This window comes from Dermochelys coriacea, chromosome 1, assembly GCF_009764565.3.
Source record: "Dermochelys coriacea isolate rDerCor1 chromosome 1, rDerCor1.pri.v4, whole genome shotgun sequence".
Taxonomy (NCBI): domain Eukaryota; kingdom Metazoa; phylum Chordata; order Testudines; family Dermochelyidae; genus Dermochelys; species Dermochelys coriacea.
In genome coordinates this window covers 172,601,385-172,623,799 of record NC_050068.2, presented here as the reverse complement: position 1 = coordinate 172,623,799, position 22,415 = coordinate 172,601,385, and the positions used below count along the sequence as shown (strand labels likewise).

The 22,415-nt window shown below is 40.6% G+C and overlaps 1 protein-coding gene across 4 annotated transcripts in view; it reads left to right on the top strand.

The window, feature by feature from the left end:
- The first annotated feature begins 3,262 nt into the window (after nucleotides 1-3,262).
- NCAM2 (neural cell adhesion molecule 2) overlaps nucleotides 3,263-22,415 on the top strand; it is a 530,111-nt gene continuing 510,958 nt past the window's right edge. For 2 of the 4 annotated variants that reach the window (XM_038379548.2, XM_043509197.1), the window contains exon 1: nucleotides 3,292-3,484. In XM_038379548.2, coding sequence (XP_038235476.1) covers nucleotides 3,433-3,484 — 52 coding nt within the window. In that variant the 5' untranslated portion in view covers nucleotides 3,292-3,432. Of the gene's footprint in view, nucleotides 3,485-22,415 lie in introns of all 4 variants that reach the window. The other 2 variants (XM_038379539.2, XR_006279367.1) reach the window with 2 other exon arrangements.

Here is a 22,415-nt window from a genome sequence, read left to right as displayed (position 1 = left end):
AATGACCTTTCCCCTTTTCATTAATTTTTCCCAGTGACAATTGTTTTGTTCTTTAAATGTTGTGGTGACACATCAACATTGACTTTCAGTCTTTCACATTAAAGCCACTTCTGAGACTGATTATTACTCTGTTTCAGAACGTTATAGAGTTGGATATTCTCATCATCTTTTGGGGGTGTTACGTTTGATGGTAGTTACATTACAGGCCTTATGTAACAATGTGCATGTTGACTAAGCAGCATGTAATCATGAACAACTGAACTTTTTGTTTTAATCAGTGCACTTGTTATGCATGTGATCTTATTCAGAAAATAGGCCCTTACTGTTTAAGAAATGGTTATGTAAAAGACTCACAGATGACTGTTCCAGTATGGTCCATTCTCTTGAAGGAACAGTATCTATTTTATCCAAAGAATGGCAGACACTAGTTATATTGATTGAAATTTTACAGTGCTTCAAAATTCAAATCTTCTGTTCATTTAATATGCTGTCACAATCATCAAAAACCACCTAGGTGGGGATTGTAGCAGGTATGATTTCTCACATTGTCTTGTAGTCTTTATTTTCAAGTTTTGTTACATCTTACTTCATTGTTGATCTTTCTTCAATTAAAAAAAAAAGGCCCATCCCTTTTGCTCTATTTGCTCAAACAGCCCATATCTGAGCAGTCTGCTGCTTCAGGAAAATGTATTTTAGTAACAGTGTCAGAATAAAGAGTCAGACTTAGAAAATGGTTTTCTAATCTCAGTTCAGTGCAATAACAATTGTACACTTGGACACAGCACTGATGGAGAAATTCTTAGCAGGTTTATAACTGAAAGTACAAAAAATCTGGGGTCATATGAATCTATAAAGGATTACAATTTTATCTGTCCAACTGGGGCATTCTAATTGGAGTTTGTGACCACTGACCTCCTGCCTCCTCTTGTACTGTAGTATCTTTTGAATATAATCATCAGCAAATTGTTTTAAATGACCAATATGAAGTTCATGTGTGATTTCTTGCCATTTACTGCAAGTTAAGATCATAGGCTATGTGCTACATGAACCTCTGTTATAATATTTCAATCTCTATGTTAAAGTGTCAATGTCAAGATGACCGTACTGTCAGTTTTGGCATTTTAGTTTCTGGTCTTGTTTTTTTAATGCTTTTTTTTTCTAATAATGATAACCAAAGTTCTGATATATATCAAGTTGTTGCATGGTAGTGTTTTCAAAATAAAATTAAAATCAAAGGTAAACTAATTTGGCAATGGAATCAAATCTGCTTACTGCACAACACAAGAACCCCTTTGCATTAACACCCCCCCCCCCCCGCCTTCTTCTCAAAGTTTTCTAGCTAGCCATGAAGACTGCATTTCAGAAAAACCTTCCTATTCAGGAAGGCATGTAAGTATGGATTTAGCATATGCTGAAGTGCTTTCCTAAATGAGGGCCTAAAGTCCATTGGAATCAATTGGAGTCTTCCCTTTTAGGCTTGGATTAGACCCATAGACTCAAAGACTGCTGAACCTGCCATATATTGGTTTCAATAATACTTCATACAGAATGGCAGTCACCAAGCTCATTTTCACTGTACAAGAAGCTGCTTCTTTTTCATTTTGTAATGTATGCTCCAAAAACTTTTCCCCTTAAGAACAGGGTGGCCTAGCATATCCTTGGAATAATTACATATTTGATTTATGTAGTAAAGATTAACCACTGACCACAAGTGTCTCACTTTTTTCTCTATTAATATTATCTAAATATATTTCTGAACATTCTAAATGTTATCCTCTAAAGGCAACCATTCAGTTGTATTATATTTCTTGTTGTGTCCAGCAAGGTTTGGCTAATGGTATAATCTTCCTTTCCTGTAGCTCCAATTTTTTATGAATATTTCCCAGCAAGTGTCAGGCTGAAGATATTTATCATGTTACTTTAGGTTAGTTTTCTATAAACAGTCCCCCCTTTTCCCCCCCATCCCCAAATAAAAGGCTGGAGGGAAAAGGATCTCAAATATTAAGGAAGTATTAGACTAGACTAGTCTTTTATTAATTACATATCACAGCTTTCTGTCAAAATAAATCTGCTTCTATCTCCCAGCATGTATCAGAGAGGAAGTAAGGTGAGAAGTTCATTCATGAGGCTCCTGAGACCAAAGTTCAATAAAGAACAGGATGGATTTTACCTTTTCAAAGTCATGCTGGTTAAAATTTTCCTGTCTTTTCTTTTTTTTTTTTTTTTTTTTTAAGTGGACTCTTTATAGAGCATGGTCTGTAATGAGACTGTACTGACCATAGTATCAGGAAACGTAGAGAGTGCAAGAGGTATGCTTTCGTGTAGAATGGTTTCAAAATAGACTCCTACAAATCGTAGAAAACCCCCACCATTTTTTTTTTTTTTTTTTTTTTGCTAATGAAAAGTCAAAACAGGAAATTTCCTAGACAAGTAAATGAATAGGTGTAAAGATCTGTGACATTTTAAAAACATACATGAGGCTCCCATACGTCTCACTGCCTGATAATATTACAATACTGTAACCCACACAGAAAGGCTGACAACAGCAAGATAAACCACAGCATTATGCTCACAACAGGGTGTGTGTGTGTGTGTGTGTGTGTGTGTGTGTGTGCGCGCGCGGTGGGGCACAATCCTCATGCAAACGCCTTCGCACCTGCCCCCGGGGATGCTGGAACAATTTGTATAGCCCGGGTGCTGAGAGCCATTGCACCAAACTGTAAACCCTGTATGTGATGGGAACCACTTCAAGCCGGGGGTGGGGCAGCACCCCCACGACAGCAGCACCTAGGCCTGCCCCACGAATGAACGACCCAATGCGCCCACCTCCGCCACCCCCACCCTGCCCAAGGCACGTCGGCCCGAATCCGGCAGCCTCCGGCGAAGGCGAGCTCCGGCTGCGAGCCGCCACCCCAGCGCGGCTCACCTGCCCGGCCGGCGAACAGGGGGCTCCCCGCCGAGCGCCCCCGCTGCCGCACAGCCCTGCGCCCCTTGCCGGCCCCGGGAGCGAGGAGCGGCCTCGCAGCCCCCCGCCCCGTGCAACCGGGTGCAGGGGGGAGGCCGGACCGATGCCGCGGGGAGGGGAGGGGAGGGGAGGGGAGCGCCGCCTCCCTCCCGCCGCCACGCACCAGCCCCCGGGGCCGGGCGGGGAAGGGAGCGCGGCGGAGGAATCCCCGCGCGCGCGCGCGCGCGCGTGTGGGAGGGAGGGAGCACGAGCGGAGGGATACACGCGACTTGCCTCCCTTCCCCGCCTCCCCACCGCCTCCGCCGCTGCCTCCCTGATATAGTGCGGCGCGGGGCGGCGCTGGCCGTCACTGGGCGAGCGGCGCTGGCCGGGCTGTGCGCGCGAGCCGGGAGCGGCGGCGGCGGCTGGGTTTCCCTGTGCTCGGCACCTCTAACTTGGGAACTGTCCACCAGCGTGAGCTCCTGAACATGAGCCGCCTCTCTCTCTACCTGCTCGGATTGCTCCTCAGTGGCGGGCAAGGTAGGAGCGGGGCTTCCTTGCATTTCCTAGCTGCCCTCCACACCAGAATGCGCCCTGATTACAGTAATCCCCCCCCAAGTTGTGTTTTGGTCTTTCTTTAAAAAATGTTTCCGAGCGGGGGCGAGGGGGAGTCATTTCGATGGAAAAGAAAAGAAAAAGAGCTGGAAGATGCTAACTGCACTTAGCTGCTTTGCTTGGGATCTTGTCTTTTTTTTTTTTCTCCCCCTTAATCTTTTTTTTCCCCCCTAATAATTAATGTGTTGTGCGTGTGCGTGTGTGTGTGTGTGTGTGTGTGTGTGGTTCGTTTGCTTTTTTTGGGGGGGGGAGGGGGCAAGAGTTTGTGTCAGTAAAGAAAGATAACCTCAAACCGAGGCATGTTTTGAAATACAGGTCTGCTATTTTGTGTGCAGCCACCGTGGGCTTTATTTTTAGGAAAAAGGATTTTGTGCTCCCCCCCCCCCCCCCGCACTCCGTTGTCAGTGAGAAGTAATACTTGAAGCCTGCCTGTCAAGTTCTTTCTCCTTCTGTAATAAGAAGTGGCTGAGGATGGTTCATTTCAGCCTATTGGAAAGTGAAGACGAATTGTTGTGATCAGTAAAGCAGGGTATCTGTGACAGTGAGTTGAATATGTGAATATCTATATCTCTGGATATAGGGATGTGTGTATAACATCTAAAATAAAATAATGCTAAACAGGAAGGTGTTTGGAGAGAAGTGAAATATACTAAGATTACACCTGTATGTACCGTTTGCTTTAATTTTCCTCAGTACAAGTATACACATCCTACAGCAGTTGTCCCTAAGATATAGATTTGGTGTTTTGTATGTTACCTATACATTTATTTCAGGAGTTATGCTACTTTTAGGGAGCAAGAAGGTCGAGGGGGACTGATGAGGAGGGGTTGTGCTTGTGGTTGTGACACATTGACTCTGCCCCTTTGTGTAAACTAATTACACTATTTCAAACTGTGCAGATGAGTTTTTGGTGTTAATTTAAAACTGAACTAGATTGCTACATCAGTCTCTTCCTTCCCCCCATTCCCTTGTACAAGGATCTACAAATTACATCTGGAATCACCACACTAAATTCTAGGACCTGATGAAAAATGGTTGTGTGTATGTGTGTTGCATGCAATTCTTTTTTTTTTCGGGGGGGGGGGGGATTTAAAAAAAAATCAGTTAAGGGACCGTGTCGGAGCTGGTGCTCCAGACAGTTTCCCCTCCATTGCTTTTTCTGCCAGCAGGGGGTGGTAGAGCTCCATTCAGGTGATTGCACCTCTTAGTATCTGGCTGTATTAAGGAAAGAGAGTGAGAGTCTGAAACCAGTCTGTCTTCTATCATTCTTCAAGCACAGCTTGACATTTTGGATGTGAAGCCTTTCATTTCCCCGTATTCTACCCCCCACACCCACATAGGAGCTGAAGTGACACAATCGATGCAGATTAGCAACACGCACAGGGAACAGGGCACGTTAGGAATGACTATGTATGGCAGAGAGATTTTATACACTAGCTTGTAAAGTGCCTGTGCGAACTGTTGCGCCTTTTTTTTTTTAAAAAAAGGCATTGGGGCTGTAGAGCACTGCAAATCCCCACTTAATTGCAGTTACGATTAAAGCTCCTGGCACATAGGACATTTTGTTTAAGAAGTGGTAAGTAGCAAAGAGCCATCAGATGCTCTCGAGCTATGCAGAAATGCCTCTGTGCTTTCACTATCTCTGAGTGAGCTCTGGAGCTATCACAGTTAACAATTCAGTAACAATCTGGAGGATTTTCACCATAGCCGTACACGGGGTGAGGGAAGCATCCCTCAGAATTTACATTGACCCAGCTAGGTGTAGAGGGTATATAGGTGGTGTTTGTAGTGCCCAGAAGGCGGCGAATGGAAGAAAGCAAGTTTGCAAATTGTGATTATTCTCTAGCCGCTCTTGGAAAGGATTACATAGCCTTGAAATCTAGCATTGCAAATGCCAGGAGTTACGCAGTGGGGTGAAATTTACAAATACCGTTAAGGGAGGCTGAACAAGAGTTTTAACAATGACAAATGAGAGGTATGTGTGTGTGTTTGGTACATATATATTATAATATCTGGTGGCATTGTCAACAGACAATCACTATTTTTATAGAGCAAGGGAATTGTATTAGAAAAATCAGGGAGAATGAGACTGACTAGATGTGGACGGAACAAACTACCTCAATTGGCTGCAATGAATGGTGAATGGGAGTGAGAGGAGCATCAGTGTAATGAAAATCTCTCTATTTAGGTTGGTACAGGAAAAAAAAATCAGTATTTCTGAAAAATAAACATAAAAGTTTACTCAAAGGAAATGACAAAAACTGAAGGATTTCTTGAAATGCCTTTCACAATCTGAAAGGCTGCTCTGTAAACACTTGGGATTTATTTTCTACTGAGTCTGAGTATTTGGGGATGCAGTAGCAAGGACATTCACATCACTAGCACAAGTATTTAAAAAAAACCTGAATTATCTGTGCATTATATTTTTTTAATAGAGAAGGAGGCTGGTTACAAAAATTAGCCAGTCAACAATTACTGGTGTCATTTGCTTTGGAAATACTAAAAACCTAGCTTGAGGATTTATGTTTCCAGCAATATAGTTGCAGTGGATTTTATGACGCATGATTGAAACTATTTCTTTGGGAAGTGCTGGTAGATTGGGGAAAGGAAATGATGATGTATTCCCTTTTAAGCAGTCAAAATGTTTTTGAAACTAAGCAGCTGACTGTAAGCAAATGACAGAAGTGAAAAACTGACTAATTTAAGTGCTTATCAATGTCATAATTAGCTAACGAGGCCAAATACTCCCAACTCCTAACTTTCATCAAGGAGAAGCAAGTCTTTTTCACTGGCAATGTCATTAAACTGCAACTAAAAAAGATATATTTTTTGTAATCTCTCATAGATTCTTAGACAATCCTCCAGTGTGGAAAGGCCCACATTAAATTAGCAACGGGGCGGGGGGAACCACCAAAACCCAAAAATACCCCCAACAATACTTGGATATATATAAATTGATCTTTTAACAGGTGTGGAAATATGCAAACAAAAGAGAGTAGGCTTACTCAATCTTTACTAGTAACTGGGGACACTGGTTGATAGTGAATGAAGCAGCTACCATTCAAGATGTCAGCGTTCAAAATTTTACTGGTATGGGTAGGAGACTTTTCTCTGAGTTGCCACACTATAATCCTTCCCTTTTATGAAGCTGGAATACAAAAACTGCTACAGTCGAATTTCAGTTATTTTAAACACACACATGATGATGCTATGGTAAGAAATGCATTTGTATGCTTATCAAACGGTTTTCCATGTCATTCCCTGTGCTTGAAGTTTCATCCTTCTCTGATGTAATATGGGTAAAGAATCATGTTTTTAGTTCTCACCTCTTAGATGTTAATCTGTTCTGCTGCTGTGCTTCCTGCTAGCCACATGCAGTGTTTCCCTCCAGGAAGTTCTAATAAGGGCTTATTCATCAATCACGAACATCTCTCAAAATAGAGGCCAGGTGTGTCACACAGTCTGTTTTTGAGTGAGACTGCAGGGATGAAATACTGCCTCTACTGAAGTCAATGGGAATTGTGTCATTGACTTCAGTAGGGCCAGGATTTTACCCCAGATATCAACGTCTGGTTGGGTCAAGGTTTTGGGGACTTTCTGGTACCTTGAAAATCTCCTTTCTCTCCCAGTTACACATTTATAAAACAGCAGCAACAAAATAAAAATAAAATACACTCCTACCCTCATCTTCCCCAAAAAGAAGTGCACTGCAGCCAACCCGGAATGTTTGAGAGTCTACTGTTCAACAACTGATGGAAGAGTCCTATTTTGGGTTGATACAAGGATACCTGAAGCTACAACAGAGTGATCTTTTACCAAGGAAGGGGTTGTTTCCGAAGTGTCATCTGAAGGTGGATGGTGAAGAAACTGAACGTTTCTTACTAACAAATAAACAAACATCCCTTTATTTGGAGAGTGGAGGAATTTTAGTTAGTTTGCAACAGCACTATGAAGTGGAAAAAATGGAGAGGAACTCCCACGTGCTCTTTTATGGAATAAAGCACTAGAGAGAAAGTACTGATTCTTCCTAAGAGTTTGATTTAATGTTTTTGTTTGGTTTTGTTTTCTAATGGGAGTTAGTTTGTTTGTTTGTTTGTTTGTTTGTTTATTTAATAATACTTTTATCATGCTTGATGAGTGTTAACATAGAGAAATGACCAAATTATAAATGTTTTGCAGGAGAAAATGCACTTCCTGCTTTTTTTAAAAAGACCTTGGAACATGAACACTATATTTATTTGCCTTTTTTTGTGACCTTTCTGCAGAGGTTGTCCAGCCCTGATGATTGTATTATGTTTGTACATGGTTTTCTTAAATTACTGAAGGATGTTTACATTCAGCTGATGCCACAGATTCCTATTCAAAAAGGTCAAGTTATTAAAATATTGACATTTTAGAAAATTATGACTTATACTTTTATTTAAATTACAATTTGTGGCTAATTATTCTGTTGTACCTGCATTGTAAGGTACAGTATGCGAGATGAGGACACATATTTTACTCAGTTATGGAATACAGATAGTCCTTTATATCCAGATATTGGGCATGGAACTATTCCAAATTATTCCAGATAAGGATCTGTCCCATCTCATCTTAAAGGACATTTTTGATTTTTTAACATTTATTTATTTTATAAAATTAGGGCAATTGGTTAATGAAGCATATCCTAGGGTTGCCCATATTATAAATTATAATTATTGGACTGGGCCAATTTAATGATTTTGAAGGTCACAAAAGTGAAATGGCATGGCAAGAAAAATGTGGATATTCTATTAAATTGCAGTAGTTCAAGATTTTTGAAGGCACATTTAAGGCTTAGAGGCTAAAATTATGCCTGTCATCTTAAAAGTATCTTATTAATATCAAGCATTTTAGATTTGATCAATTATGATAGCTAAATCTTAAAAAAAAATCCCACAACTCTATCTCTAGCCTGTTGATAAATAATTTAATTTTCAATGGCTAAATTTTAACTCAGAATAATTTCCAATTGCAAGTTCAGCATTTAGAACGCTATTTGGTAGTAGTTCAATAATCTCGTGACGGCCAGTTTCAAGATAATGCTTCACTTCAACAAATTGATATTTTGAATAGTGTTCTTACATTGGTAACCAAAGTGAGCCCAATGTTATTTTTTTTAAAGATGTCCAGTACTATGAACTGGTCTTATACAAATTATTATTATTGTTACTTATTAAATACTCTCTAGTCACTTTAATTAATACAGGGGTTTTTTTTTGAACCAGATACCTTCAAAAGTAAGACAGGAGATTGAGGTGCTTGTTTTTCTTCCTTAGAGCTAGAGTCTGACTTCAGTTACGCTGGTGTGAGTCCAAAGTAACTCCACTGACTTTAAAACTTCATTAACTCAGGGCAGCTTCTCTGGATTTATACCTGTTAACAGATGAGAATCTGTCTCTTAACTTGTGCAGTGAAAGTAACTATAGGAGGTTAGTCAGTATGACCCAAAAGACCATAAGATTGATTGATGATAGCAATTTATGCTGATAGACGTGATTTCAAAATTCCTTTATTTTACTGAAAATAAAATACATATTCAAATAGATTCAATAATTTAATAATTAACACTCAGCAAAACAAAACCAAGACAACTAAAAAAAAATAAGAACATAAGACTGGCCATATTGGGTCAGACCAAAGGTCCATCTTGCCCAGTATCCTGTCTTCCAACAGTGGCCAGTGCCAGGTACTCCAGAGGGAATGAACAGAACAGAACAGGACAGGTAATCATCAAGTGATCCATCCCCTGTCTCCCATTCCCAGCTTCTGGCAAACAGAGGCTAGGGACACCATCCCTGCCCCTACCAAAACCAAAACCCTGCCAAAACTAACACTGCCTCCTGGAAAAAAAAAACATTACCAAGTGAAAATCACAGGTGTTTTATCTTTTCTTTTGGAAAAGTTTCTATTATTTTGTAAAACAGAAACAATAACAAATATATACAGACAAATATAATTTTATAAGCCCTTGCTCAGCTAGGTACGTAAGCACATGCTGAACTTTAAGCATATGCGTAGTTCGGCCTGTGAGTAGTTCCACTGAAGCACCATGGGCCTGATCTATATAGCCTAGAGTAGTTAATTGGAGTCTTTCTACTGATTTCGGTGGGCTTTGTATCAGGCCCTAGCATTTGCACAAGTAGCTTTCTGATTTGGAGACACAATAAACAGTCTGGATTTTGAAGAAATCTAGATTGGGAAGATACCATCTAGTTGGATAACTTTTGATGTGGTTTATGGAACACACTTTCTTTAAGGACTTAATTAACAGAACATACATCGCGATACACCTATGCTTCAGAATTTACAGCTTTAATGACCTGGCACCGAAGCAGTGTCTTGAACTTCTGACTCTAAAGTAAGATCTACTGCAAAGTGAGATATGTGTACTGTAATTATTAATTTCTAGAAAACTATTGGCACCATGGCCAAATTCTGTTCACTTTACTCAGATGAGTATTTCCACTGACTTCAATGAGACTGTATGTGTGAGGATAACAAACAGCACTTGGCCTTCTAAAAGGAATTATTTCCTTCTTGTTTCCAATGTGACTAATTTCAGTAAGGTATGATTATGCACTGAACCGTGTTTCTATATGATGAATTTTGGGTTATCTGCAATTGCTACAGTACCATAAACTACTGTAGAATAGTTTTGTAATGTTTCCCCTTATCCTTCATTTTTTTTTTAGAATAGAAATATATTGTTTATTGATTTCCTGTACCATTTAATGTGATCTGTTGAGAACATTGCAAATAGGATTAAGAGAGGAACTTTGTTCTGAATATGTCTGTAAAATAATGCATTGTTAGATCTTTCAGTAAGCCTGCAGCCATATTAAAGACAGGCTGTGATCTCCTCAACTCTCATACTGTAAACAGGGTCAGGTCTGATCTGGTCAGCACTTGAACAGAAAACATCCAAGGAAAATCTGGATGCTTCAGGAAGTGATTTTGATAATTCAGTAGGTTGGGGCATAATTCCTTCCCAGTCAGAACTGACAAGTACCACCTTTTAGAGAAGATATAAAAATAGGATTCTGATGGTTCATGGTCATCAATAGTACCATAACGCTTCTCTGAAAAATAGGTCAGCCTTTTTCCTTTATATCCTGGCTAAATTTGTTTGTGTTTTGCCTACCTAAAATTCTCTATGTAATTTCATCTGGGTAGATTATTTTTTATTTCTTGTTCTAAACAGTAGTACAATGTTGTTGAGCACTCATAAACAATTACCAAAGGTGGATGCATTTCAGCAGTTTGTGAAGTGGTTCTTTAATGATATATCATTTTGTAAAGCTCTTTAGAATTTTCTGGGTTGAGAAATGATACATAAATATAAGATATTAATAATAATAATATATTCTGTTTCTGGCATCTGCAGTTTCCTTTTCTAATCAATGAAGTTTACACTGAATATTTACAATGCAGCCCTAGTTTAAATACAAAAAAGAATTGTGGGTTTTTTGTGTAGACTGAAATTCTTAAATGGAAGTAGATGGGCACTATAGTAGACAAAATGATGGTGTCCTCAGTGTTTTATTCAAATAGCATTCTTTGGAACGTATCATGGAATCCAGAGTGAAACAAATTTCCCTTAGTGTTCTCATTATTAAAACATACTGGACCATGTTCAGGCCTGGTGTTAGAGTGACCAGACAGCAAATGTGAAAAATTGGGATGGGGTGGAGGGTAACAGGAGCCTATATATATAAAAAAAAAAAAAAGACCCGAACATCGGGACTGTCCCTATAAAATCGGGACATCTGGTCACCCTACCTGATGTAGACAGGTTCAAATCCATTCATTTCAAGAGTGTTGCAGCAGGGCTGAATTTGGCCAACCTTGTTTAGAGCTTTGTGAAGGTGTCTTTAAACCTGGGCTACGTTTCAAATGAGGAATTTCAAATGGAAATGAGGTATTTGGAGAGAGAGGTACTGAGCAATGAGAAATAACAGCACTTCTGCCCAGGTGGTACAGATTGTATGCAGGTGTTTCCAAAGTACCTCCAGGATTGCCACTTTAATAAATCACAGAGAGGGGTGGTTCTATCCTTTGCTCATGAATAATGCAAACTCTAGAATTTCTCTTAAACTATAAATAAAAGATACTGTACTTTTTCTACTAAATAATCAAAACAAAATAAACAAAAACTAATCAAATATTTGTTTCTGTTTATGACATGCTGAGGGATGATTGGTAGAAATAAAATAGTACCTACCATTTTGTTTGAGTCACTGAACATTCATATAGTGTTTATGAAGTGGATACTAAAAATATGGCTAGAATAGTGTCCAACCAGTAAAAGTGTGGACTCTTGTATTTTAGGTTGATGCCCAGGGGGCTAATTGTACATAAACTTTTTTGTTTCATAATTTTTAGGCATAGTGATCAGTTATTGACAAGTCATCCTTTTCCAAGCACTTCACATTCAAATAATGCTTCCTTAGATATGCAGAAAAAGTCATTGTTGAATAGTACTTTCTGGCAAATAACATAATTAAATATTTTTTTTGCTCCAGCATGTACTGTTTCAGAGTAGCAGCCGTGTTAGTCTGTATTCGCAAAAAAGAAAGGAGTACTTGTGGCACCTTAGAGACTAACAAATTTATTAGAGCATAAGCTTTCGTGAGCTACAGCTCACTTCATTGGATGCATTTGGTGGAAAAAACAGAGGAGAGATTTATATACACACACACAGAGAACATGAAACAATGGGTTTATCATACACACTGTAAGGAGAGTGATCACTTAAGATAAGCCATCACCAGCAGCGGGGGGGGGGGGGGGGGAAGGAAGGAGGAAAACCTTTCATGGTGACAAGCAAGGTAGGCTAATTCCAGCAGTTAACAAGAATATCAGAGGAACAGTGGGGGGTGGGGTGGGAGGGAGAAATACCATGGGGAAATAGTTTTACTTTGTGTAATGACTCATCCATTCCCAGTCTCTATTCAAGCCTAAGTTAATTGTATCCAGTTTGCAAATTAATTCCAATTCAGCAGTCTCTCCTTGGAGTCTGTTTTTGAAGCTTTTTTTGTTGAAGTATAGCCACTCTTAGGTCTGTGATCGAGTGACCAGAGAGATTGAAGTGTTCTCCAACTGGTTTTTGAATGTTATAATTCTTGACGTCTGATTTGTGTCCATTCATTCTTTTACGTAGAGACTGTCCAGTTTGGCCAATGTACATGTCAGAGGGGCATTGCTGGCACATGATGGCATATATCACATTGGTAGATGCGCAGGTGAACGAGCCTCTGATAGTGTGGCTGATGTGATTAGGCCCTATGATGGTATCCCCTGAATAGATATGTGGACAGAGTTGGCAACGGGCTTTGTTGCAAGGATAGGTTCCTGGGTTAGTGGTTCTGTTGCGTGGTGTGTGGTTGCTGGTGAGTATTTGCTTCAGATTGGGGGGCTGTCTGTAAGCAAGGACTGGTCTGTCTTCCAAGATCTGTGAGAGTGATGGGTCGTCCTTCAGGATAGGTTGTAGATCCTTGATGATGCGTTGGAGAGGTTTTAGTTGGGGGCTGAAGGTGATGGCTAGTGGCGTTCTGTTGTTTTCTTTGTTGGGCCTGTCCTGTAGTAGGTGACTTCTGGGTACTCTTCTGGCTCTGTCAATCTGTTTCTTCACTTCAGCAGGTGGGTATTGTAGTTGTAGGAAAGCATGATAGACTGACTTCCTGAGGAAACTACAGTCCATTGGTGATCTTCCTAAAAACACCATCCTAGCCACTATGGATGTAGAAGCCCTCTACACCAACATTCCACACAAAGATGGACTACAAGCCGTCAGGAACAGTATCCCCGATACTGTCACGGCTAACCTGGTGGCTGAACTTTGTGACTTTGTCCTCACCCATAACTATTTCACATTTGGTGACAATGTATACCTTCAAATCAGCGGCACTGCGATGGGTACCCGCATGGCCCCAGAGTATGCCAACATTTTTATGGCTGACTTAGAACAACGCTTCCTCAGCTCTCGTCCCCTAATGCCCCTACTCTACTTGCGCTACATTGATGACATCTTCATCATCTGGACCCATGGAAAAGAAGCTCTTGAGGAATTCCACCATGATTTCAACAATTTCTATCCCACCATCAACCTCAGCCTGGACCAGTCCACACAAGAGATCCACTTCCTGGACACTACGGTGCTAATAAGCGATGGTCACATAAACATCACCCTATATCGGAAACCTACTGACCGCTATTCCTACCTACATGCCTCTAGCTTTCATCCAGATCATACGACTCGATCCATTGTCTACAGCCAAGCGCTACGATATAACCGCATTTGCTCCAACCCCTCAGACAGAGACAAACACCTACAAGATCTCTATCATGCATTCCTACAACTACAATACCCACCTGCTGAAGTGAAGAAACAGATTGACAGAGCCAGAAGAGTACCCAGAAGTCACCTACTACAGGACAGGCCCAACAAAGAAAACAACAGAACGCCTCTAGTCATCACCTTCAGCCCCCAACTAAAACCTCTCCAACGCATCATCAAGGATCTACAACCTATCCTGAAGGACGACCCATCACTCTCACAGATCTTGGGAGACAGACCAGTCCTTGCTTACAGACAGCCCCCCAATCTGAAGCAAATACTCACCAGCAACCACACACCATGCAACAGAACCACTAACCCAGGAACCTATCCTTGCAACAAAGCCCGTTGCCAACTCTGTCCACATATCTATTCAGGGGATACCATCATAGGGCCTAATCACATCAGCCACACTATCAGAGGCTCGTTCACCTGCGCATCTACCAATGTGTATATGCCATCATGTGCCAGCAATGCCCCTCTGCCATGTACATTGGCCAAACTGGACAGTCTCTACATAAAAGAATGAATGGACACAAATCAGATGTCAAGAATTATAACATTCAAAAACCAGTTGGAGAACACTTCGATCTCTCTGGTCACTCGATCACAGACCTAAGAGTGGCTATACTTCAACAAAAAAGCTTCAAAAACAGACTCCAATGAGAGACTGCTGAATTGGAATTAATTTGCAAACTGGATACAATTAACTTAGGCTTGAATAGAGACTGAGAACGGATGAGTCATTACACAAAGTAAAACTATTTTCCCAGGGTATTTCTCCCTCCCACCCCACCCCCCACTGTTCCTCTGATATTCTTGTTAACTGCTGGAATTAGCCTACCTTGCTTGTCACCATGAAAGGTTTTCCTCCTTCCCCCCCCTGCTGCTGGTGATGGCTTATCTTAAGTGATCACTCTCCTTACAGTGTGTATGATAAACCCATTGTTTCATGTTCTCTGTGTGTGTGTATATAAATCTCTCCTCTGTTTTTTCCACCAAATGCATCCGATGAAGTGAGCTGTAGCTCAGGAAAGCTTATGCTCTAATAAATTTGTTAGTCTCTAAGGTGCCACAAGTACTTCAGATATTACAGTATTCATTTATTATGGTTATGGGGTCAAATTCTCTTCTCTGTTACACATGTGCAACTGGTACTGAAGTCACTGGGTGTTGCATCTGCATATAAAAGTTGAGAATTTGAGGCCTGACTCTGATACTCATATGAGGACTTCAGTACTACAGACCCCTGGCTCTTAATATTTCCTGTTCCATTTGTAAAATACCTGCATGTTTTCAAGCAGTTTTCAACCTGTTAATTGCATTTATATTTTGATATAAATGAAAGGAATTTCCTTTTTTGAAAATTCAACTTTAAATTATTGACTTGCATATACAAAAAGAATTGAAAATTAGAAAGATGAAAGTCAGTTATATCAAGATGTTGTTGCCTCTCAGTGACTTCGTGTGAGATATGCTGACTTTATAAGTAAAAATTATTTTACTCTCTAAATTTCAGTGTTTTATACTCAGCTTGTGATCTGAATGTCAGGCTGGTCTCTTTACTTCAACATGAATCATCAGTAATAAAGGGTCTTATAGAAAATGGAATAATGCTCATACACACACTACACACATACAGAGTTATCAGTGTCAGCACCCTGCTTTGAATGTTTGAAATTCATATCCTAATTTTTCTCATGTGGACTATCTATAGTAATATATTCTGAATGTATGCTCTATTTATCTCTATACTTATTTAGTGATTTGGGGAAATGGTTTAATATGAGGAACTCTGCTGACTAAATTTTAGGTATAAAACTGCAATAGTTCCATGCACAGAACTGTCACTCGAGTCAATGGGAGTTTTGTTCTCAAGTGAGGCTTGCAGATCCAGGTGTTGTTTCAATTGCAGCTTTCAGGAGCTATTTACAGCCATGAATAATATGCACCATAAGGGCCTTATTCTGCAAGCCTTACTAAGTAAATAGGCAAAAATCTCAAGTAAAGGATACAAGATCAAGACCAAGCTATACCTTTATGGAATCTAAATAGTAGGTATACTTCAGCTTCTCAGGTGAGTGTCTCAGGAACATTTGTGCCCTCTAATAGTATAAGAGGACCAAGTAACATGCTGATGTAATAGACTGATCCTTTTTGAGATAAATTATGCTCACTGATTACAAAGATGGTTTCTTTATGTTTATAAAATCAAAATAAAATAGGTCTTGTAGGTACTATACTACTTTTGGAACAAATGAGAACATTTGACATTTGTGTCTTTTAATCATAAACAGTATTAGCTCGTCATTGCCCAGGTCGAAGCTTTGTTGAAAGAATATTTTAGTAGGGGTATTTACCTTTCAAGGCAAATGCACTGTTTGTGGTTTGTGCATGTCTCAGAGGTTTTTTTATTTTCTTTTTTGGTATGGTCTATGGCTTTCTGGCACCCATCAAAATTATTTTTAAAGCATTCAGTATTCAGATCATGTTGCTAAGTCATTGGAGCATTGTGGCTGAATGATTGGATGTTAAATGGATTTGTGCCAATTTATGTGCCAGCATTGAGTCCAACAGCATCTTAGCACTTGGGTAAAATTCACTTCCTCTCCCCACACCCATCCATGGGTTTGTATTAGAATTCTGTGAATATTTTTGATCATGTATGCTGTATGATTTATATGATTCTTTTTACAATTGTTATTGTGCTTGTTGGATTTTTTTTTTTACAACAACTTCATTCTTGAAGTAGCCTGGTTTTGCCATTCATAGCAAAATGAGTTTGCATAGGTATCCTTTATTTTTGGTGGGAGTTAATTCCCGTCCTGGGTATTATTGCTGTGCCAAGATTATTAGCTGAAAATTCTATTTGCTGGCATGTTGATGCTTTTAAAACTATTCTTTGTTATGTGTTTTTTATATATTTTGTTGTGTGTGTACTTTTTCTGTCACACTTTCAGACATCTGAGTGTAAGAAAAGACCTCTGTGGGCTGACACCTGAGGAACTTCTTCCTTTATTCCATTCACCCTATGAGTACTCAGTTTGTGATAACTTCCGTTAGCTGGGAGGATGGTTGGATTTTCATTCTGCTTTGTGTTATATGTTAACAGTAAAGCTGATTGGAGAAATTATTTTTTCCTGTGACCATTTTTGATGAAAACAAACAATTTTGTTCTTGTAAAAAAATTTCCTTGATTTTTTTTTTTCAAGTGATTTTTTTCCCCGACAAAACTGAAAAGCCAAAAATGAGGTGGGGGTGGGGAGATTGGTTTCTTGATGAAAACTTAACATTTTATGGCAACCCAGACATTTTCAGACATTTTTCTGTTTTGTTAAAATGATCGCACCACACCTGTAGTGGGGGGAATGTTGTCCGGGCTTCCCAAAGGAAAGTAGCAGTACTTTATGGTGGTGGGGAGAAGGAGGTCAGAAACTACCGCAAAAGGGTGGGTGGCAGTCAACTTTGCAGCGCTGATTCTTCTCCAGGAATTTAAGGGACAAGGCTTTACAGGTGCAAGCCCTGGGCGTTGGAAGCCAATTCTCCAAGCAGCAGGCAAGGCAGCACTCGCCTTCCCTCCCCTAGAGGTTCAAATGTCAGGTTTGGTTAGGATCTGCTGTGGGCATTGCGCTAGTTGCTCCTTTTTAGGGGGGCTGGGAAGGAATTTTCCCTCACAGCATATTGGCTTCGGTGGAATAGGGTTTTTTTCGCCTTCCCCACAGAGGGTGCGAGGGAGGAACTTGTTTTTGTGAGGAGAAAAGGTGGTTAGGCGATATGTCACAACTTATTTTGTAAATGTGGGGCATGTGTCCAGGGCAGGTATTGCTAGAGGGAAGGCATCCAGTGACCAGATAAATTGCCTAGTAAAGGACTTAAAAGAAGGTGCTGGTTAAAGCACTGAACTGGGGTTCAGGGCTCCTCTGATTGGTACGGCAGGGAGTCATTTGATTAAACATAGAGTTACCTGCACTGTACACTTTTATCTGCCAGGTAGTCCGAGATGTCTAATAATAAAGTTGCAGCCTGATTAAATTCATATGAAGAGTCTTCTGCCCTTCTTTTGGTATAGCCCAACAAAAGCTATTTTCCATTTCTTGGGGGTTTTTTTGTTTGTTTTTTTCCAGTTCTGATGAAAATTTTTGACCAGATCTAGAAAACAGGCAGTTCTTATACATTTATTATTATTTATTTATATTTCTGTGGTGCCTAGGGGCCCTAGTCATACACAAGGACCCCATTGAACTAGGTATTTTACGAACACAGAACAAAAAGACCATCTCTGCACCAAGATTGTCATCTCTCATTCTGCTTTAGTGCAGCTTTGTCAATCCTAACTTTTTGGGCAGGAAGAAATGTACATTTGCTCCTGACTTTTTGCATGATCTCACCTTCTGCAGCTGAGTTGGCAAGTCACCAGGTCATCTTTCAGATTTCAGTTTTTGTTTGTTATTTGAGTTTATACATAAATTATAAGAAGGGATTTTTTACCCATTTGAGCCTTTTGTTTTTGGAAGTGGAATATCTCCTTGCTTATACCCAATCTGGTCTAGGTCAGGCTAGAGAGGAGTATTCTTTTCTGTAAAAAGAAAAGGAGTACTTGTGGCACCTTAGAGACTAACAAATTTATTAGAGCATAAGCTTTTGTAAGCTACAGTTCACTTCATCGGATGCACTTAATTGATGAAGTGAGCTGTAGCTCACAAAAGCTTATGCTCTAATAAATTTGTTAGTCTCTAAGGTGCCACAAGTACGCCTTTTCTTTTTGCGAATACAGACTAACACGGCTGCTACTCTGAAATCTGTTCCTTTCTGTCTATGTTTTTAAAAGGAGAATACATCATGATGCTACCACTTTAGATACATTTATATATAAGCCTTATTCAGAATGTCTTCTGTTTTATACCAAACAGTATACTGCTTAATCACAACTTGAATATCCTTGTGACTATTTTCAAGATTCTGAATGTGAATGGGTCCAATCCTGAAGGGTGTAGCGTACCCTCCACTCACATTAAATTCAAGAGGAGTTGACAGTGCTGAAAATCTCTGGGGGTTGCTCCACAACTCAAAGGACTTAGCTGCAGGTTTTGGTGGTCTAACACAAGGCTGTATTAACCCATAGATGTGGACGTTCATGGAGAAGTGTCCTATTTCTACTAATAAATACAATGCTGGAAAAGCTGACAGTGCATAATGAATTTTATAACTTCATCTGTGAATATTCAATCTAAAAATCAGCAGCACATGAAAGAAATGTGAGGAGAGCTCAAGGCACAGTTTGTGAGACCTTAGTCTCTCTGAGGACATGAAGCAGTCTGCCAGAGAAGGGACACATCAAACTTGGAAGGCAGCATCTTATTCTTACCATATTTGTAACACACACACACACATTCTTGTTACATACATCATCTAGAGTATCGTCTACATATTTATTAAAAAGAGTAAGATATTGTGAATTAAATATTTTTTTGTGTATTTTTAATATTTGTCATGATAAATAATCATTTTGTTATGAACTTATTACATTGTATATTATAGTATATACATTATTTTATTCTATTATATATTACATTTGGTGACTAATGTCTCAGATAATGTATGAGCAGAGTGGAAATAGTTAACTTTGTTTTGCTATACCAAAAGAAGGACAGGAGACACTTGATATGGATTTTAATCAGGCTGCAACTTTATTATTAGATGTTTTGGACTACCCAGCAGATAAAGTGTACAGTGAAGGCAAATCCACATTTATGCAAATCATTACCTGGGGCTTCCACTCCCTTCATTTTCCATCCAGGTTCCCCAGCCAATCCATGGCTTGGACCTTACCATCCAACCCCCTTGTAGGAGGGTTAAGGTGGACTATAAGAATGGGGAAGGGTTGGCTCCCCGCCGTATCAATCATAGGCATCCCCAGCCCCCTCCCCCGTTCTGTTCCCTTATCCCGCAACTCCTTTTAAGTGCTTTAGCAGGCTATTTATCTGGTCAATGGATACCTTCCCTATGGAGTACCTGCACTGGATACTCACCACCAGTAGGTGCCAGCAGTTAGCTTGGCTGCCTCCCCCATGAACCCAGTTGGGTTCCAGACATTGCCAAATGGCCTCTTTTATAGCAGCTCAAATATGTGAAGCCCCATGCTCCTGAAATAACCCGTTGTGCCTTGCACTATGCCAAGATGTCAGCAGCTGGGTTGTCAATGACCAGGTACTGCAACCCCTGCCCTTCTGTAGTGGGCAATATCTGTGACCAGCATTCCAGATCCTGAAACTGGAAGAACTCATTAAACTTCCTTTATAGCTGAGCTGTGTGCCTGGAGCCAAGAATTTCCATGCCACTGATAACATCATATGCTGAGGCTCCATAGAGCCAGTGGCATCTGCTCGGGTTCGTTGCTAGCTCCTGGTGTAAGCTCAGAAAATCTGTCAAACTGAAAATGAGACAAGGTGTCTGCTATGCCATTATTCATCTCTGGCATGTGCTTGGAAGAAAAAAGAGATGTTAAGGTTTAAACATTTTAGAACTCACTAACTTTATAACCCTGTGTGATCTGTATGTTTGGCAATTGATAACCTGTACCACTGCCATGTTGTAGCAACAGAAACATGCCCTTTACTTAGTCAGCTCTGGTCCCCAAATAACTGTTGCAACTAAAATGGGGAAAAATTCCAGAAAAGTCATATTATGCACAGCCCCAATTTGCATCCAGATAGCAGGCCATTTCTGTGCACATCCCTGCCTTGATAAAACATGCCACAACCTGTACCCCCTGAAGCATCCAAATGGATTTTTAAACCCCACCCCATAATAACCATTACTCCCTCCACAATGACATCCCATTAAATTGGCCCAAAAAACGTTCCCACACCTTCAAGTCTTCCTTCATCTCTCTATTAACTCGTATGTAATGGTGTAGCCTGCCTATGCCCACTGTTGTCACCACAAACCAGGCACAAAATGCTCGCCCCAGGGCAACAACCATGCAGGCGAAGTTCAGGTGCCACAGAATAGACTGCAAGTCTTGCAGCCTGGATTTTTTTGGCTCTTACAGCTTTCCTGAGCAATCTCAATAGCTCCAGAAGCTTATCCTGAGGGAGTCGCAGTATGCCCTCTCTGGTGTCCAGCTCGATCCCTAGGTAGGTCAACGTAGTGGAAGGGCCCTCTGTATTTTCTTCCACTGGGGTACCCCAGTCGTTTAGCCAGGACCTAAAATGTGTCCAACAGGTAAACACACCCATCTGACCCGGCTTGTCCCACAAACAAAAAGTCTAAATAATGCACTCCTTGGCATAGTCCAGCTGCCCGAAACCACTGCCCAGTGCAACATTGTACTATTTTTTTCAGATGCTGAACCGGATACCAAACAGCCCATGTGCATAACCTTGTCACAATACAATTGTCCCTCAAAAGAGAAACCCAAAAGGTCAAAATCTAATGGGTGCACCGGCAGCAGTTGAAAAGCAGAATTGATATCACACTGAGTGTTAGCCATTAGTGCCCCTGGGCCACAAAACCTAACCATACAAATGGCTTCATCAGTGGGGGAATAGCGCACGAACATATCGCTGGGTCTATCCTATCATTAATAGAGCCACCTCATGGGTATGAGAGGTGATGAATTAATTGGTATGTCCCTGGAGTCTTCTTGGGGATCAAACCCAGGTGGGAAACCCTTAAGTTTTCTATAGGTAATTGATCAAATGGCCCTGCCACCCTGCCCTCATTTAATTCCTGTGTAATCTTTTCTTGAACAATATGTCCCATCCCAAATACTGATTTCAATTTTTTTGACATCACATGGGTCCTATTCCCTGAAATGGGGATCTGAAATCCCACAGTAAACCCCTCCCACAAATATGCTCCATCTGCTTTGTTAGGGTAATAGCAGAGGAGAACCCTTAACACCTCCGACCTAACCGGTGTTGGTGCCCATGCCCATTGCACCACTCCCAGCTTGCCCCCCTCCCCTGCTTGTGTTCTGTGTTCCATAATCTGTTCCAACCGAATCAAACCTGTGGCTGGCACTTGAGCCACCCGCAATCCTGTTTCCTCCTTGTGACCGTCCCATACCGCCTGGCAAGAATGGGCTGAATGGGTCCCAAAACATGTCTCGCAAGCATGCCTAAATTTACAGATACTGCAAAAACAATCATGGTCATTAAATGCCTGCAAATATCATTACATGACTCAGGCTTCCTATGTGATGAACAAGCTATTGTCTGTGAACTCCTGGTCTCCTCGGAGTCATCCATTCCAATCACAATGTGTGATGACGTATGTCCCACCGGATCCTAGTTTGTGTTCCTGCCTTCAATCGAAACCGGTCATCATAATTAAACCAGGATATGCCCCTAAACATATTGTATGTCCACCTGATTATGTCCATACACTTAAACAAGGGAGGGCTTCTCTCCAGGTAAGCCTGTACTATCACACCTCCATAGATAAGGAAGGGAGCCTCCCAATTTTCCCATGTTCTAGGCACGCTTGGCTGCTTGG